Source organism: Cupressus sempervirens, chromosome 3 (genome assembly GCF_028749045.1).
Source record: "Cupressus sempervirens isolate cs-2001-9-10 chromosome 3, ASM2874904v1, whole genome shotgun sequence".
NCBI classification, from domain to species: Eukaryota; Viridiplantae; Streptophyta; class Pinopsida; order Cupressales; family Cupressaceae; genus Cupressus; species Cupressus sempervirens.
The window spans coordinates 611147494-611168118 of NC_143120.1; the positions used below are offsets into that span (position 1 = coordinate 611147494).

Below are 20625 nucleotides of genomic sequence, written 5' to 3' on the forward strand. Positions count from 1 at the left end.
TAAAGGAAGGGGGTTTTCTGTCCTACATGTAGTCGATGGCGAGGTATGATGAGAATTGCGCCCTCCAGTTTGTTAACGCGTGGAATGACCGCAAGGTCACCATTAATGGAATCACCTTCCAAGTGAATGAGGAAGTGATTGCCATGGTGACTAGCCTTTCAATGAAAGGGAAAAAATGGAGAAATGTCACTAAAACTACTAATGAGGCCAGTATGAACAATTTCTTTGCAAAAGATGAGGAACCGGTTTGATATAGAGGAGGGTTTAAAAGGGACAAGCTGCCAGCCCCATGGGATGATGTGTGTCTGGTTCTCATGAGATATCTGATGCTAGAGGGCAGGTTTGGTGTTTGCTACTACTACCATTTCCCTTTGTTAAATCATTTTAGGAATAGGGATTTCATTTCTATCCCGTTTTTTCTTCTGCATTCCCTGGAGGATATGGTTGTTGATGTTAGGGAAATGAGGAATAAAGGGCATAACTTTACCATAATCCATCAAGGACTAATTTTTTGCCTCTACCAATTCCACCTTGCCCTATGGCCCTCTAGGGTTGTGGTGGTTGACAACCAACATCACTGCCAGAATTCACCCTTGAGCACCAGTACTAGCACTAAAATTCATACCCCCCATCCCTCTCCTATTTGGGAAAACAAGAAAAAGAGAAAATCTAATACGGTTGCGGAACAAAAGGGTGACAAAAAGATAAAAGTTGAAAAATCTACTGAGGTGGAAGAGGAGGATTCAGAGGAGGAGGTCGAGGGTAAGGCTAGGAGGAGATCTAGAAGACTAGCCCAATCCCAGGCAAGGTGCAAACAGAAATCCAACAGATTCAGAGTTGAGGAGGTTGAGGAGGAAAGCTCAAAAAATAATAAAAAAGAAAGGGAGGAGGAAGACAACTCTAATTCTAAAAGAGAAGAAGAAAAGGAGGAGGTGGAAAAAAGTGTTAACTCGGAGGATAATTCTGTTGAAAATGCTCAGACTCAGGTGTTAGCTAGCAATGCTGCTACCACGCAGATCACCCATGTGTCTGCTAGCTTCACCCTCTAGCCCATAACCTTCTGTGAAGAGAGCAGCAAAGTGGACACCTCCCCCATAACCATCTCATCCCTGGCTAAGGAAAAATATAAGATTTCTACTAATCCAAGGATTTTGCAGGATGATATTCAAGTATAGAAAGCTAAGGAGGAAGCAAAAAAGGTGGAAATGGATAGCAAGGAAGACATCGAGGAGCAGGTGGAGGTGTATGCCAGTTTGGATAAGAGGGATAAAATTTTAGAGGAAGGGTTCTTTACCTTCTCTAAATTTTCCCTCAAAGTCATTCACGTCGTGGCCACCACCCTCCGGCTGCTGACACAGGAAAAGGAAGATACTGGGATGGATATGGAGGACCATAAGCTCCTCTTCAAATTCCTTGTTGATGACTAGTCCCGGATTCTGCTGACTGCGAAGGGGAAGGAGAAAAAAGAAAATTAAGTTGTTTAGTTTAAGGGAATCCTTAGATCCAAGACTTTTATGTTATTCTGTTGTTTTTGGTTTTGCTCGTATACAGCTGTAACTAAGACTTGGGTTGGCTTGATATGACAACAGTTATTTTGATGAACTTCTGTAGTTGTTAGATCTTCTAGACTTTTATTTTAGTTTAGTTGTTCTTAGTATTATACTGGTTAGTTACTTGCATAAGGATCTGTGGTTTTGTGAAACTTTAGTTAGTTTTATGTTTGTTGTTGGTCACTGTTGGTGATACCAGCTTTTTGTTTGTAAGGGCCGACCCCCTTATTTTTGGTCGCTTTTTATATCAAAAATAAGAGCTCTGAAAGAGCTAAAGTCCCTGCCTTTTGGGTGGTTGATTGAATGCAAAATGACATGAATATTTGGCATGGCTGCGAACTTGAAACTTGTATCTGAATTCTAGAAACTTCTAGCATTGCTACAAAATTATGATTTTCGATATGCCTATGTTGATTGGTTTTCCATTGGAGGCTCTATCTTTTTAATTTGATCTTTGCTATTTTATTTAACTAAAGAATATTATTAAAATCGTTCAAAATAGTTAATCACTAAAAATATTTCAAATTCTATGCACTACGAAAAAATAACATAATTTAATATTATTAAATATTTTAAGACAAGATTAAATTCTGATTTGATGTATTAAAATTTTTTTGGTTTTATAAAATTATATGATAAGCTTTTTCTAATTTTTTTAATCGTGAAACTAGAGGTAAGTTTTTGTTAGATTTGAACTTTGTAATTATATTTTGATTATAAAAATATAATTTAATTTTATCGTAAATTTTCACATTTCAAAATATTTTCTGAAATATTATTTTAAATTGTCTTAAAATTTATTTTTTACTTTTTAATATACAATATCATGTGAATTAATTTAGAATACGATATATTTAATAATAATAAATATACCTATAAAAAAAAATAGAATATAAAATTAGTTAAATACTATCTAAATATTATTAAGTTATATAATATTATATTCTATTTCATAATTAAAAAATTTAATTTTATATAATTTTATATTTATATATGTGTTGTTTTCCTGTTTTATCTATTTTTATGAATGAAATTTTTTTCTAAATTGTATTATAAATCACATTTTAGGAATTATAAAATTGCAATGTTATTTTTTAAAACTTAAAATTAAATAGTAAAAAGCAAATATTACATAGATGGCAATAAATTTTTTAGATACCACTGCAATTATATTTATATTTTCTTTCTTATTTCTCTTTTCACTTCAAAAATGATTTGTAAAATATAAAGTTAGAAAAAAAAAAAATTAAAAAAAAAAAAAAAAGTAGGAGATAATTTCCACAGCTAGTCAAATTGTGATATGAATATCACGATTTAACTGTGTGATTTTGAGTCAAACTCGATGACCCATGTTTCATGAGATGCTCACAGGGGTTGAATCACTACTCATGAAACATGGGTCATCGAGTTTGACTCAAAATCACACAGTTAAATCCTGATATTCATATCACAATAGTAAAAGTACCTCTAATTTCAAACAAAAACATTTCAAAGTGCATTTGAAGCTTCCAGAAACAGACGAGAGCGAACAGTCGTCGTCTAAACATACCTCAAGTACTCATCTTGAACAACAAATCTGGGTATCACAGCTTCTTCTTCAACAATGATAACTATCTTTCCCTAATTTATCGAAGCTCCATCGTTTCAAGCAAGTATTGGCCATGCCCTTCGTCGTCGCCGTTTGAAAACCATAGAAATCATAGACAGCGGATTATTACTTGGATGGCAGTTGCAGAGCAGTCCAGGGTTCATTTTAAAAAACTAGATGTTTATAGTTGTTAGTTTTGTTGGTCACTTAGGATTTATGAATAGATTAAACTGAGTTTCTCTTATAAGATAATTTTGTCAATGTATGTTTCACAGACTATTGAGTTGATAGGCTTTCCCTGTATGGGCACTACCCATCGGAGTTGTCTTGTGCTTCAATTGTTCGTTGAGATTAATTCAAATAGGTACCATGTTCAAGTGAATCGAGTTCATAGATTGATGGGCAATAGTGAGATTTTTTTTTTAAAGGCCTTATAAATTTTCTAATTTATATTATGAAGATTCTAATTTTAATTATTATGTTAAAAATATTTGTTTGTAAAAGAAGTATCAAATATATTTTAATATTGTTAAAATTATTTTTAAATTTTTTCTCTGGAAATCATAACACTTAAAAGAAAATTAATAATTAGATATAAAATTATTTTAAATAAATAGTGTTAAACAAAAGCATGACAAAAATCTTTTAAATAACATAGTTATTTTAAAATCTAATAAAATTAGATTAAATTATGTTGTAATCTAATTTTCCAAACATAATAATGTATAGAATCTATACAATTTGTTATCATTTCTTATAAAAAAAAACCATTAAATTATGTTGTAATCTAATTTTCCAAACATAATAATGTACAGAATCTATAAAATTTGTTATCATCTCCTATAAAAAAAACCATAAGACAAGGGTCTCGTGGAAGGGTTTCGGCTTGATTTTTGTGGAGCGGATGGTTAATGATAATATTTTCATGTGGTTAAAGGTTTATTTGGAATCTTTTCTTAGAAAATAGAAACTCCAACTTTTTAGCCCTCTTAATTATAGTGGGTGAAATAAAAATAGAGTTTAGTAATTTTTTTAGCCACATGTCAACAATCAATTCATTATTTTAAAATTTTAATTGTGGTAGTAATAAAATTAATAACACTATAAATTTAAAATCTTGATATTTTTTCACTCTTAAATCCATGGGACCACTAGCTTCCTTAAATTTAGGAGCTAAAATTTTAATGCTCAAGCAAACTAATAAAACTTCATTGGATTGTTCACCTTAAAATTTCCTATAAGATCTCAGTAGTCACCCCCTCTGTTTTAAAGAACCATGGGACCCTAGCCTAATTCTCCCTTGTGACATTTACTCTCATGTAATGCTCTTATTTTGTGCAATCAAGCAAATCAACATTTAAATTTGTGAGATCACAAAGTATTTGCTAGAATCTGTGTAGCTATAATTATAGGGTTACAACATTTAATTAATTTGGTAAGAAAATAAGTGAATGAATAGAGAATAAGGTTGATCCACAAAGGCATGCTTCCTTAAAAATAGAGTGGGTGGTTGCTGAGAGTTTTTAGGAATATTCAAAGGTGAACGGTACCATATAATTTTTTAATTTGTTTCAGCTTTAAAATTTTAGCTCCTAAATTTAAGAAAGCTAGTGGTCCCATAATTATCACTTGAAGAATTTAAATTTATGATGTCATTATTTTATTACTATCATAATTGAATCTTTAAAATAATTAATAAATTATTGACATGTAGCAAAAAAATTCATAAGTTGGTGGGGCTAAATCTAGTCCCACCCCATTTTCACCCACTCAAATTGAGAGGGATAAAAAGTTGAAATTATCATGGAGCCACCCACTTCAAAAAAAAAAACAAAGCCCAACTCCCTCCCATGGGACCCTGCCTAAGTGAACAAATAGGGAATAAGAAAGAAAACTCTAAATGTATGTATTTTATTTACCTTTAAATTTCAAAGGCCTAAAAATGATGAGGAAATTGAAAAAGGTGGTAAAATCATTTAACTCAAATGTTTTCATTTACAAAATTTTCTCAATAGATTTTTTTACCAATAATCAATTTGTCAAATCACAATGCATATGTTACTATCTGTTATACCATAGCACCCCGTCTAGTGCAAGCACTAGTAATGTAGATATCTTTTAAATTAGAGGCTACACAAGTTTCAAGTGGTATTTTTTGGTATGATGTGCTCTCTAAATAGAGTATGTATTTATCATACTAACAATTATTCATTAAACAATCGACAGATTTCCTACTAAATTTCATGGCTTCAATGTGATGTAAGACACTATATAGACCTACATAAACTATATAAGCCCATAACCAACAAAATATTTACTTAGATAAATTCCTACATAGCCTTAACAATTACTAGCATTTAAACTACAAAGAAAAAGTAAAATAATCTTAGAATAAGGCAAAAACCTATCTGGAGAAAAGGTAAAATGCTTACCTAATGAGTGATTGTTCATTGGCAAAGACCACATATTCATGGAAAATGGAAGTAATGCTCACCCAAATGGTTATTGGTAATGTAGCTAAATGTTGGTACAAAGGGTATAATTGCAACAAAGAGCTTGACACACTAGAGATATCCTCACAAGTTTCTATTGAGATAACTAGTTCATCTTGGATATGTTTTAGTTTACTTAGAATTACATGTGAGGAGATAAATCATCCTTCAAGAAAGTAGAGATTTTCTAGCTTCATCCAATGGTTTTTACTAGTTGATGTTATGCTCTCCAACATGTTTTCAATTAAAAGGCTAAAACGGGTTCTAAAGGGACCAAAACCTTGTACAAATCTTACAAAATACTTAACAATAAAGCCCCAAAAAGGTTCAAAGCTGGACAGAACTAGCTTCCCCATAGTGAGAACCCAACAACCAAAAGTTGGTAACTAAAATAACTAAGCCAAGCAAGTTTTGAAGGGACCCCAAAACACTTTACAAGAGACTAATAGGTCAAAAGAATAAAAGACTAGAGACCCAATGTACCCCAGGGGAGAAAATACCCTCATCCATCTTAAAACAAGGAAAAGCCAAAGAATATCCTTTACCTTCCTTCTTCTAGGACTGTAGCTCCATGTCAAAATGAGGAGAAAACTTCTTACAATTTTTTCCAATACTAAGATCCACCCCTCCTCAACCAAAGAAATCTCCTCCCACAAATCTAGAAGAAGCAATTTAGTTGGTGCGGAACCAAAAATAAAAATCTAACTAGAAATAGGCCTAACAAGGGGTATCAACTATAACAAAACCAATGTTGGGAGAAACCCTAGTACAAATAGCCTCCTCCAACAAAGGGGAACCCATAGGAGTAGAAGGAAAAATGAAGGAATCATCTGAAGATTGTAAACAAGTATTTTAGTTTATTTTTATTCTCGCATTTATTCTTTTGTCTTGTATTTTTATTTTAACAAATTATTAGTTATTTACAAATCCATACAATCTAACAAAGACTCTCAATATTAAAGCCAAACTCAAATCTAATAGTGAATGTATATTTATTCGTATATATATGTGTGCACCCATATAAACTCAGAGAAATATACTTGATTAATAGATACAAACATCATGAAACCAAGAACACATATAGAATATTAATGTATCAAAGTATTAACCCAAGATCATATCCATGCACAAAACCACCATAGCAAAATCAAATATCACAATATCAAATTAGAGGAAAAATCCCAAGAGTTACCCAAATGGTAGATAACTCCCTAATTAGGAATTATGGGATTAGGGTACCTATATGGATCATGATTGCATCTCCCTTTAACAACAACTGGTTCTAGGTTTTTTAAGGCACGCTCAGACCTGTGTAGCTAGGTGGAGTCGATGACTGGTACCTACAGCATTGACCAACAAAATACAATACATATGCATGTATATACAAATAATAACAAGAAGAGTGTGACATCGTGTAGATCTCCCGAAGAAGTGGCTACGACTACCTCCCCTCATCCTGAAGACACGCCAGATAGAGTAAACACACACACACGCACACACACACACACACACACACACACACACACATATATATATATAAGGTACAATGGGTTAGCAAGGTTAGCTCAAATTCTAATCAAATAAATGTAATAGTTATTTAAATTAATTTAATCAGCAAGAATGTAAACATGAATTGATCAAAATACAATCTTCTACACAATAAAGAGGTATAAACTAGAAACATGAAAATATTAATTAGCAACATATTGTCTTGATTTAAAACTAACTAAAGTGTATCAAACATTACCAGAACCCTACATTACTTCCTAATTTTCATTAAGTCATGTGTTAGGGTTAGAGGGGTATTACATGCATGATGGAGACACTTATTAGTTCATGTATATCAAGATATGCAGTGATTCATCTAAGATTGCATTTAATGTCATTATACTTAGAACATTATTACAATGTTGCATTTTTTAGGATATTGTAATGACGATCCAATAAGAGTACCAACAAAGGAAGGTGACAAGATGCAAGATGCTTATTTGGGCCAAGCTTCCCCATCTACTTGTTCATCTTCGGATGGATCTTCTCCTTGAAGAAATTGGTGATGCTCTTGTAGATTTTCTCATGGTAGATGAGGAATCCTTTGATATTCTCCAATCTACCTTTTCTTGCATTTTAGTTAACATTGACGCTCTTAAGGGGTTGCCTGCATAGAATCAGCTCGAGTCTTCTAAGGGTTCTTGGATCCAAACTTTGGACTATGAGGGCATCCCTTTTATATGCAAGAAGTGTTTCATGATAGGGCATGTTGTGGCTAAATATGGGATTGAGAAAGTTAAACAGAAAAATTCTTTCTCATGGTGGAAACAAGCTTCTTTGTAAAATTATACGGTGGTTAAGAATTCCTCTCAAGGTGAAGTGAATCATATAGAAATTGAATCTAATAGAGTGTGGGTTGCTTTATAAGGGTGGTCATGTTATTTATTCTTTCGAAATGGCAGTGATTGTTGATCTTGTTGTTTTGGAACAGTTGGTAGAGAAATCTCCTAGTCATATTATAGTGAATGTTTGTTTTGTTCAACATAAGTTTGTTGGGCCTAAGTCTCATTATCCTGACTAGAGGATTACTAAGAAAACTGGTATTGTTGACATTATGAAGAATGGTGTTGTTGTTTCTATCCAACAAAATGTTAATGCCAATCCTCTGGTAGAGAACTCCAATGTTGGTCAAGATTGGCAAGATAAGGCATCTATGGTGGAGGTGAGGTGGATGTAATGTCCCCACTATTAGGGTTAATTTGAGACAAGTAATTGCTGCAAAATAATGGTTAGAATCACAATAATAACAAAACTAACTATATTATTCTTCCCTCTAATTTAACCCCAATCTTAAGGATGTCTCCAAGTCGGGCTTCCTAGCTCATAGCTACCTCGCCATCTTCCCAAGAGTGTACCCCTTAAGATTCTTCTTGGGCGGGCATCCTCTATCCAAGGCCAATGACATATGCATATGTTTAACAACATCAGAATATTCTAGTATGTCGATTATTGGCCATGGCGGACAATGGAGATCTTAAATATCTCACATGCTCCATGCTTCAATATCGACTCTCGGCCATGGCGGACAATGGAGATCTTAAATATCTCACATGCTCCATGCTTCGAGTTTCATTAGTATCCATGGTATTAACCTCATAGGTTAACACAATATTATCCACAAGTATGATTCATTAATATAAATAAATTCATAAATATAATTAAACAAATATAATCCATAAATATACCTTTCTTACCCTCTTCTTTTCTTGGTCCATGTGGCTCTATCCTTAGTCGGGCCTTCGATGAATTATTCCTTCTAGATTATCTCAACTCTATATTTACTTTCCAAAATTCTTCATTTTCTAATTATAAGGAAAGGACAAAATATACTATTTTGTTTCTCTTTTTCCAAGAGTCATAACCTTTCATAATACAAATCCTTTGAAAAGTCACAACACTTCATAATTATAATCCTTTCGAAAAGTCACGACACTTCATAACTAAAATCCTTTGGAAAAGTCCAAATACTTCATAATCAAAATATTTTTGAAGAGTCACAACTATTCATAACTATGACCCTTTTAAAGGTTCGCATCCTTTCAATACCATTGATACCTCTTTAGAAAGTCACTTCCTTATTTTCTTCATATTACTTTCCTCTTCCATTTTTCCTCTTTGAACTCCTCTCTTCTTCTCTTTCTTTTTTCTACTCTCTAAAATAAACTCTCCTCCCTTTTATATCTAAATTTTAAGGAGTCGTGTCTATTTGTTAAACATCTCTTGACTTTTTATTAGACTTAGTTAATTTATATTGTTCGATGTTATATTATTTATTTACTTACTTATTTGTGTTTATTTTATTTATTATTAAATTCTATTCAAAAAGCTAACATACTTTCTATAATATTGTCTCTTGTATTTTATTTAATTTATTTCTTTACTCATTGAAAAAAAAAATTATTTAAAATATCATGCTAAATATTATTTTATTAATAATATAGATTAAATAATTATTATTTTCTTGTTTTATATTTTAGAATTAGTTTTAATATAACTTTATTATTTATTTAATAACATTGTATTATCTAATAATTATTAAAATTCTATCTTAAAATGGGGATATGACAGTGGATCTCAGTTATTGGAAAACACCATATGAAGTCCCCTCCTCCTTTTGACATGACTCTACACTCCCAGAAGAAGGGAGGAAAAGGAAAATTATAGTTTTTCCATGCAAGTTGTGAGTTCTTGGTTTCAAATACCTAATGGGTAGTTTGGGCTTTCTTTTTTATTTTTCTATACTATTAGTTTTGATTGGTCTTGAATCTTGTTGTCCTTTGTACTATTTCTCTGGATTGCCTTGGGTAGCTTTTTAGTGTTCGTTGGCAATGATTTATCTTGGGGATTTCATTGAATATCTTTATGCTCTAAAGTTGTAAAGGGTTTTGAGTCCCTTCAAAACCTTTATTTGATTTAATCAAAGATAAGTAAGGTGACAAGATTTCCTATATAATGACAAGAGCAAGAATTAGAGGTTGCAAGGCTTAAATGAGAAAATGCATGATTTGAATAGAGTAGTGGATTTAGATGTCATATGGAGGCCCTAAATGTTGATGACAAGTTTCACCCAAGATATTGTACATGCGACAGATCTACAAATAATTTATTGGTATGTAATGCAATAATTTGGGATAGAGTAAGTTGTCACTCACATATCCTATGTAAAGGAAAGTGTGAGGTTGATGTCATGATAGGGAGAGGTTTGGCAACCACAATTTGAGACTCAAGATTGAAAAATAATGACAAACCTAACTAAACATCAAATATTATAATGCAAGAGCAATAGATATATGATGTAATGATGTGATGCTACATGACATATGACTAGGACAATTGTTATTGTTGTGGAGTCTAATCAGTCTCCAAGTGGGAGATTGTTGTGATGTGATTTACTATGAAGGATTTCGGAGTAGCAAAACAAATCCTTGGTATGAAGATTTCCAAAGATAGGAAAAATAAAAATTTGATTTTATCTCAAGTTGATTATATTGCGAAGTTGTTGCAACATTTCTCTATGGAGAATGCTAAAGTTGTCAGCACACCTTTACATGGTCATTTAAAATTGACTAAAGAGATGTGTCCCAAGACAAGAAGAGGACAAAATGTCCAAGGTACCCCATGCTTCAACTGTAGGAAGTTTGGTGTATGTCATGGTATGTACTAGGCCAGATATTGCGCATGCAATGGGAGTTGTTAGTAGGTATATAAGTCATTCTGGAATTGAGCATTGGAATGCAATCAAATGGATTCTCAGATATTTGATAGGAACATACAATAAGTGTTTCCATTTTGGGGGCTCTGCTACTGATTTATAGGGCTATGTTGACTCAGTTTTTGCAGGGGATATTGATACCAGGCAGAGTACAATAGGTTATGTATTTACTATTGATGGGGCAACAGTGAGCTAGGTTTCTCAATTACAGAAGGTGAATGCTTTATCCACTACAAAGGCAGAGTATGTTGTTGCTACAAAAGCAGTCAAGGAGATGATATGGCTTCAATTCTTCATGGAAGAATTGGGACACCCATAGAGGGATAATTATTGTTCACAGATAGCCAGAGTGTCATTCATCTTGCAAAGAATTCTTCTCTACATTCAAAGACAAAATACATACAGTTGTGGTTGCATTTCATTTGGCCAGTTTTGGATGATGGATAGTTAAAGCTAGAGAAGATACATACATATGATTATCCAACAGATAAGTTTACCAAGGTAATAACAAGGGAGAAGTTGAACTCCTCTTCAGCTTTGGTTGGTCTTCTAGACTGAACATAATAAAAGAACAACAAAGTCCAAAGTGGTTTGATATTCCAATGGGAGCTACAAGTTTAGCAGTGCTATGATTAGTCTCCAAGTGGGAGGTTATTGTTGTGGAGTCTGATCAGTCTCTAAGTGGGAGATTGTTGTGATGTGGAGCCTAATCAGACTCAAAGATTTATTTGGCACAGTTTCCCCCTGGATTATTTCTACGGGGGGCTGGGGGCAATGCCCCATGTGCACTCCCTGTTGCAGTACAGGGTGGGGTCAAGGGGCAACACTCCCCACAGCCAAAAATAACTCACTATTGTAAAAGGCATCGACTGTTACTTTTCTATTGGACGACCTATTCTAGCCCTAAATTTGTAAGTGGTAAAAACCTGTATAAAATGGCTTAGGGTTAAGGATTTCATAATGTATGATGATATTGTAGCTTCTTGTGGTGGTATTGAGTTGTAAAGGATTGCAAATTGTAATCACTAGATAATAATAATATTGGACTTGTTTGTGGACGTAGCCCAAGGATTGGGTGAACCACGTCAAATCCTTGTGTCATGTGTTCTCTTCTGTTTGATTTATTATTTTTTGATATTGGTTATATTTGCATGTAATTGTTATTTTTGTATGTGGTTAATCCTAACAACAACAATGGGAGACATGAGAGATGCGAAGAGACCTGGGAGGAGAGGGTGTAAAGTGACCTCTATTGACATCCCCTTTTGTGATTTTTGAGATGAGGATTAAACACCTACCAACATGTGAGCAAGTTTGATTACTCAAATTGAAGTTCAATGTTCCCTATAAAAAAGTTCAATGATCATTATCGACTAAGGGGAATTTGAATGTAATTTTGTTTTACCTTATAATAATAAAGAAAGGGGGGTTTTCTTGAATGAAAACAAGACCAATTATCATCAATAATGGTTAAAGTTAAAGGTGGGGTATTGATAGGTGCATGTAGTTCAACATATTAAAACTCAACTAATGTTATGCCCTAAATTTTCTTTGAAAGATCGGTCTTGGTTCTAAGAAATGCAAAACTAAAAGAAACATTGTAACCCATGATTAGATGACATAAAAATTAATGTGATCATATGTGAAAGGATCCTAAATAGTCATGTAAGACGTTGGGTCCACTAAAAAGTTAAAAATGATATTCTTCGAGATTTTTTATTTTTTCATTGTTTTGTTGTCACTATTCTCTCATGGAAAGAATAGAAGAGGAAAAGGGGGTTAACGAAAGCATGGTTTCTTTGAGTTTTGAAGTTGTTTCTTAAGTAATTTCTTTCATGTTGGACCAATAGCTAGAACCCTAAATTGATGTCTACACTTATTTATTTGCATAATCTCCGTATTTGGAGGAAAAATTTGGATGTGGATTTGTGCTTTTGTGCAATTTCACTTATATGTTTGTGGCAATCGCACACTAAAAGGTTTCATTTAATTGCAAATTTATCTCTATAAATATGTAAGCCAATAATTGCTACAAACAAAACCTAAATAAGGAAGTAAATTGAACACCTTTGAGAGTCTTTCCTAAGATGGTTGAATATCAAAACTTCTTCGATGACAATCAAGCTACACAAATCAAAGAGATTGATATAATAGAGCGTTGAGAACTATACAAGAAGCAAAATGTTAGAGTATACATACATGCAATAGCAACTAATATGTAATGTGTGGTTTATGATTGCATATTTCAATTTTGTTACTGTTATAATTTCTACATTCCCCTTGTTCATTTAATAATCCTAGCCTTTAATAAAACATTAAATGAATTTTTTTTAATCATTTATCCACAAAAAAGGAAAGGGTTCAAATTATATTGAAATGACAAGTGTTAAAATTGTAGTGAAATTGAAAAATAAGTTTGAAATGCTTAATTAATCCTAGGGGGCACTACAAAGCACACAATGACATCTAAAACAGCTAGAGGACAAAGAACAAAATAGAACTTCAGTTTTTGGGTTGAGAACAAAAGTGTAAAAAGAGTTGCAAGATTGACGACACTTAGCACTTTAGTGAGTGAATTGTTTAGTAAACTAAAATAGCTAAGGGTGGATAATCAAGGGAGAAAGCACCTTTCATCATTACAATAATTTTCGTAGTTAAATGCTTATGATGTCCTACAATAGCTTGAATATTTACATGGACATGAATATAAAAAGCGATGCATTTATTATCACATAAATATTATTTTTCTATTTAAATTGCTTGAGAAAAACTAATTTAAAAAGTTCAAATGTACATATTTTATTGGTAAATAGGACAATGAAGCTTGTAATATCACTCATATGATCATCATAAGCAACATCAATATGATCTCGACTTCACCTTGACAAGTTATTTTATCAAATTTAGTGAAACTTGTTTAAGTTTGTCCATAATAAAAAATAATCCACTTGTTTAAGGTAAATCCACCTATTAAAATTCAAACAACATGCATTCTGAACTTTAATATATGTATTGGTTTCTTGTCAAAAGGAACTTTCAAAGTCATCAAATTTAGTTATTTCATTTCAAATATGTTAAAAGAAATGATACATTTGTTTAAGGTGGATAAATGTGCTATACATCTCTATACATCTCTTAGTGTACAAGGAAACTGCCATGCACTCAGAACTTTAATTTATATGTCAGTTGCTTGGCAAATGGAACTTTTGGAACTTTTCTGAATAGTATTCAATAAAATATTCTAGACAAGAAGCATCCACAATTAAGATAAATTAGAAAGCGTTTTTTGATCGATTCAACTTAATGCATACAATTACATAGTACAAATCAAAACGAACGAGGATAGTTGATCACATCTGGTAAACATATTCGACTGAATTTTCGAACATATATCCCTTTAAAACTTAATGGATACCAAAAAAAAATGGATGTTTACACTTGAGCGTGCTCTCTCTGCTCTTCTTTTCTGGCAGAAAGAACATCGAGTTTTGAATATTCACATACTATACAACATATACCAGTTCTTATATGTATATCTTCATAATTCTACCAAAATAACTCACTCCACAGCCATAAGCTTCTTTTTCAAATCGAATGATTCAAGTCTAGCCGCGACAAGCTGTTCCTTGAGATTTCTTGTAGCCTCCTTGAATTTGTTATGCATAAAGTCAATCTCATTAACTAGCTCTTCAAATCTGCCACGGGCGGCATCCAGCTTTGCCCTTGTTATTTTTAGTCGCATTTCAAGCCTTGTTGTTTCCTTGATTAACTTCAACTTTTCCTGCAACCATTGCAGAATTTCGAAGACATATAAGACGGTAACATCACCAATGAAGTGATGGGATTTTATAAAAGCACTTTGCATTCACAGTCCAACCTTCACTGCAATTTCTCATTTCAACCAACCAATAAAGCGATAAGGACTGTATTTTAAACAGCTTTGCTTAACTCAGTAGTATACCAAGGTCAAGGATTTGAAAGCTTATGTCATATTTTATTCAACTGGGAACACAAGCAGATAACCTTAACAGAAATGTGGTTTAGTAGTCAGTTATAGACCATCTTCAGGTGACCTAAACTAACCATAACAAGATGAGAACATTTTGTGAAGCGACAACATTCTCATAAGGACTCGAATCAGACAATGTGTTTGGCTCAAATTCAGTGGCAACATATCTTTCAAAGACAACAGATCATATCTTGCTTTAATACACTTCAAACAACTTCTAAATTACTTTCAGTTGACAAGATTAACTTGAGTTTGCTGTTTGCTAATACATGGTTATTGTTCCAATCCTAAACTTTTTCTTGTTTTTAATCCAGATGCTGATATATATATATATATCCACGTCCCCCAAAAAAGTTGCCACAGTTTTAAAGACAAATGTTCCAAAAGCTTCACGAGTCATGTCTGAATACTTTTTCTCCAAACCCTTGTGTACTAAGAATATCATAAAGATTTGTAAGTGTGACGGTTATTTATTAGAACAATTGTTTTATTTAGTGAAACAGGTAGAAGTAACTTTGGCAATTTTTTGTGATTAGTGTTCTGGCATGTCTTCAATGCATAGAAGTAGCCAATCCAAATTTGAATGTGCAGTGACATAAACAGATTCCTAAAAATAACATGCAAAAAAGTTTTTGATTGTAACTTTTGAGGTCCCTTCATGCATGGAGAGTGTTGATTCTTCGAAGAAAACGCAGTTTGAGTTGAGGTACACTATAGCAAAATTATCAAAAACAAATTACTGAAAACTGTGCGTATATGAAAAAGTTAAAGCAAGGTGCTTTGATGTTGAGTCAACTTTAGAAAATGTTATTACAATTAAAACCAACCCTGATAATGGCAAGGTAGAAACAAGTAAAGATGGTAATACTACAAAAGTAGCTTCTTGGTTATCTACTCAACTAGGTAATAAATTGAAATTATGGCACCAATTCAAGAGGAAGATTTTCCCAGCTACTCAGGAAGGCATCCTAAGATGCTTGCTACGCTGGGCCACTGTGTCCATACATTCACTCTCACTTGATCATTGAAATTCACAAGAAGGTCAAGGCCAAAGCACTTACAGGTCTTAAATTAACTTTAAACTAATAAGTGGGCAGTAGAGGGACATATCCAGATGTTTATTGGCCCAATATGAAATGGTTTCTAATGCAATCTTTTTATCACCACAAAAGAAGGTGATTGTCCTCTTCTTTCTCATCACGTCATCATTATTACATGCACATTTACAAAGAAACCAACTTTCGATGATCTTGCCAAACATGGTATCACTTTGTCAAAAGAATTCCATAGGTTAACCCATTTTGAGTGTATGCAACTTGAGGGTCTTGAAGGAGCTTATCCATCTCATGGGCAAACATTAATGTTGTGATCATCCTTTAAACATGACCTAAGAGGAAGATCATTTCTTGCTTCTTATTTTGTTATCTCTTGAACTGACATATATATGGAAGCCAACAAAATTGTTGAACTTAACAAACATGAAATAACATCACAAAGCTACTTCCATGGATGGAGTAATCTAGACAATGTTTCAAAGTGACACAATCACGGAGAGAGAATCCCAAAGGAAGATGTCTGCCCTGGCAGCTAGATAAAACCACAACGGAAATGCCTAACAAACTATTAAGCAATGAACATCAAAGGAAGATATATCACTGGATTATCATTATGTTGGCCTGCAACTAAAGATTTTACATCACCATTGTTAATATACAACTTCAACTAGACAATCCAGCCTTTGACAGCTGATCATCCCACAAAATTATGACACTTCAAACAAACAATAGTTAACCTAGTGCTTCTACCCAATCTCCTTTAACCATCTAACATTCTTTCCATCTAGCACTCCTTGCACTTAAACAAGAACTACTAACCTACTAATATACAAGATCGCCAACCACAAGTTGGCTTATCCGGTCATTAGTTTCCAAGACAAAGGAAACATATTTCTCAAACAAATTGGTTAGGACCCAAATCCATAAGAACAGCCCCAAATAGATACATTGTGTCGTGTGAACATATAGATGGGTCAATCAAACTTACTACAACATAGAATAATGTGTCATCTGGTATCACATGTCGTGAATCCTCATTGCAAGTTGCAACTCATCACCCTAACCATTAGAATAGGAAAGTTAGTATAGGACTGTTACAATTTTAAGATAATTTCATTTGGGAAAAACGGGACAAGATGCAAAGCTAGACATAGGATCTCCAAGACCCCTAGACCACGCCATAAGGATCGCATAAGAAAGCAAGCCAACTGGATCGATCACAACCACAACAACAACAAAAACTATCTAAATGAACAATAAACAAGTAAACCAAAGGGAAACATTTCTTGGGTGATGCAAAATCGCCAATGACCCAAGGATGCCCTACATTAGAAACCCCAAATGAATAGAAGATGTTTCATAAGAGGAACTTATGAACATCTAACAGATTTCGAAACGTAAATCCTATGATCATTCTTAACCAACATATCTTCTTCATTGGGAAAGAAATGACTATGTCGACTCCAAAAATCCACAAACCCTAAAGAATACACTCCCATCATCAACTATCTTAATGCTACTACTTCCATAACTTTTGTTTTGATCCATCTTACGACAACAAGTGTTTCAATCTCTATGACTTCTGCAATCACCAAGCAATATTTGCTTCAACTTCTATTGTTTGATCATCTTTGACATATTCAACAAGTTTTACAAAATTTTGTTGCTAATTTGATACCATTTCACCAGTAACATGGTGTAACATCACCATCTAGTTGCCGTCAATCTTCAAGTTCACCAATTCACATTCACTCATCAAATTTCTCATTTGCAAATCTATCACATTCTTATTTGAATTAGTCTGATTTCCTAAGTTTAAGATCCCATCATACTTACATTCTTATCTTTCATCCATTCCTCCTTCAAAGGAAATAAAATAAATCTTCTATCATTTTTTATGATAGAAACAACAATACTTTGATGATCATGAATAGCACCAACATCATATTGCCAAGGTCTAGCCAACAAAACATGGCAAGCACTCATGTTAACCACATCACACTACCTCATCATAGAATGGTCCAACTATGAAATTAACCCAACACTTTTCTTTCACTTCCACCACATGATCATCCTAAAACCCAACTTATCCCATAAGGGCAAGAATGTTTGTGTCTCCTTAATCATAACTTTTGTACTATTTTCTCTGATGCAAGGTCCTTCCACCATCCCTTATCCCTTTGCAAAACTTACCTACTGACTTATAAACAGTTCGGAACAACAAACTTCTCTAAATAGGCCTTGGCTTGTTCTACTTAACATAACTCCTCTGAACATCAAAGATTCTCCCATCTTAGGTGTAGCTTCCCTTTCAACTAGTTCAGCTGTATCTGCTTGTTCCTCATGTGCCACTAGGTTATGTTTCCCTTGCTAGAACCAACTGAACATTGGAAAGCCCCATGACCAACATTCCAACATTTGAAACAAGTACATTTGAACTCTCCATTACCTCTACCCTTACCATGAATCTTAAGATCAAGTTCTTCAATCACAAATTTATCATAGCCTTTATCAACAACTACTTTATCCCTAAGCCTAGGGGTAACTTATCTTCTTTTCAACATATCTTCTACCTTTAGCGCAAACTGATAAGCATCTTCAATTGTACTAACCATCAGCATACTTAACTCATCTTGAATGTTAAGTCTAAAGCCATTAACATACTTAGCCACCTTTTCCTTAGATGACTCTCAGTGTTCACATCTTATTGTCATCTTGTAGAGCTCCTCTATATACTCCTTAATTGTCAAGTCTCATTGCTTTAAGTTATGCATTCTATAATCCTTTGACATGAACTTGGCCGTAAGTCTAGAAACCATAATTCTCCATCTAGTGATCTTAGGTTCATCATTATCTCACCTTTATTTATGCAATTATTTCAAGCATAAGGCAACATGAACCTTCAACCTAGTTTATGCTAACCTAACTCTTTGTGGATCTCTAATATCTTCAAGCTCAAATTGATCCTCTAGTTCATTAGTCCAATCTATCAATTCCTCTAGATGTAAACAACCAAAAAAGAATGCAACATCAATTTTATGACTCTTACCCATTTGTGTCGTAGCCCTCAACAATCTTTCTTCCTCCACAAGAATAAAAATAAAAACTTCAACCGTCTTCAAATCTTCTTCAACTTCCTCAAATTCATCTTTAGGTTTAGAGTTTCTCCCAACCCTATCCAAAGAATTTTGGATCTTAGTTCTTAGCTCACTTCTGGAATCCTCCATCATTTCCTCGAGTCTTCTAGGATTCATCCTTCTAGGTAGCATGTTTACAAACATGTTAATCTTCAACTCCCTCAAGTCTAACGATCTGATTACAAGTGTTGATTGCCCTAATCAGATCTAACAATCTGCCTAAAGCAACTAGGTATGTTATGTAACTAGGAAACAAGCAACTTGTCAAGTAACTAGTACTCCTTGTGCAACCCTCTACAATTGCAGGTCAAATTCGGTCTTTTGCCACCCAACAACCATGTTTAGAAGTGTGATCTCCCATCTTCCGAGCAACCAATCCTTCTCTTACCATGTTGCACTATCCTCCATTTGATATGGATTAGATCCTCAACTTTTGTCACTCCACAACAAGGCAATCAAGTTAGAGACAATGAATTCCAAGTGCTTGTTTTGCTCTTATGTAAACCACACTGTGATACCATTTGTGCAATCAAGGAAAGAGAATCCCAAAGGAGATGTCTGACCTTGCAACCAGATAAAACCACACTGGAAATGCCCAAACAATCTAACAAGAAATTTGTTGGAAATGAAAGATATTATTGGCACTTGGGAGGGATGCAAAGATGTTGTATTGATGACAAGTTTTGTAATTGATGTCAACATATGTTCTTTGGTTCATGACATACTCAGATTCTTAATATCACAGGCTACTTATCAATTTAGTGTAGATAGTGGTTGATAAATTTGGATATACGCGATTACACTTGTGTAGAAGAATGAGTGTAGACATCATGTCTATGTTTGTTGTACTTTATGTGATATTCTAGTTGAGTTAGAGGTTGTTTTGTGAAGACTGGTAGCAAACCAATCAGCAGGAAAATGTAACAATCAATTATAGTTATTATGCTATATCTTGATGACGAGCATTGAGAATGATAGAAGACTTCTTCGTGCAAGTATGTTCAGATTTGTGAGTCATTTAGCTTACTCTAGAAAGGTCATTGATGTGTAATGGGTGATGCATTTAAGTGGCATTTTACTAAGTGGTTGTAGCATGTGAGTTATCATTGGCAAATATTATATTCTTACTGTATCATGTGGGACACTTCATGTAATACTTGTGTAGATACTTATGAAGGCATGTATGCCTTAGCATGGTCCTAAGTAATTAATTGTACACTGCGGAAGCCCTAATAGGCCGACCTAATCAATTATTTGAAATAGGTATAAAGTAAAGTTATTTTCCTTGTATGGAATGTCTATATGGGAGCCTTGATGTCGGATTATCATAGTAGAGAAGAGACGTTGTTTTGATGCTTGTCAAGAGGTATGAGTGGAATCTATCATTCCTAGTAGATTTCAAAGGAATTATTTTGGCAAGCAAGTTGCTGATCAATCAATTCATGCTTATTGGATATGTTATCCTGAAAGATCTTTCAATTTTGTTTGAGCATTGAACAGTGGGTCTACTTGTTCTCATCAACCTTTAATAGTA

The 20625-nt window shown here is 33.6% G+C and overlaps 1 protein-coding gene across 1 annotated transcript in view; it reads right to left on the reverse strand.

Annotated features, from left to right (window-relative positions):
- Positions 1-14152: 14152 nt before the first annotated feature.
- Positions 14153-20625, reverse strand: part of LOC149568158 (P-loop containing nucleoside triphosphate hydrolases superfamily protein) — a 153573-nt gene continuing 147100 nt past the window's right edge. Inside the window, exon 19 of the mRNA XM_089821162.1 lies at positions 14153-14671. Within this exon, the coding sequence (XP_089677288.1) occupies positions 14450-14671 (222 nt within the window). The 3' untranslated portion in view covers positions 14153-14449. The remainder of the gene's footprint in view (positions 14672-20625) is intronic.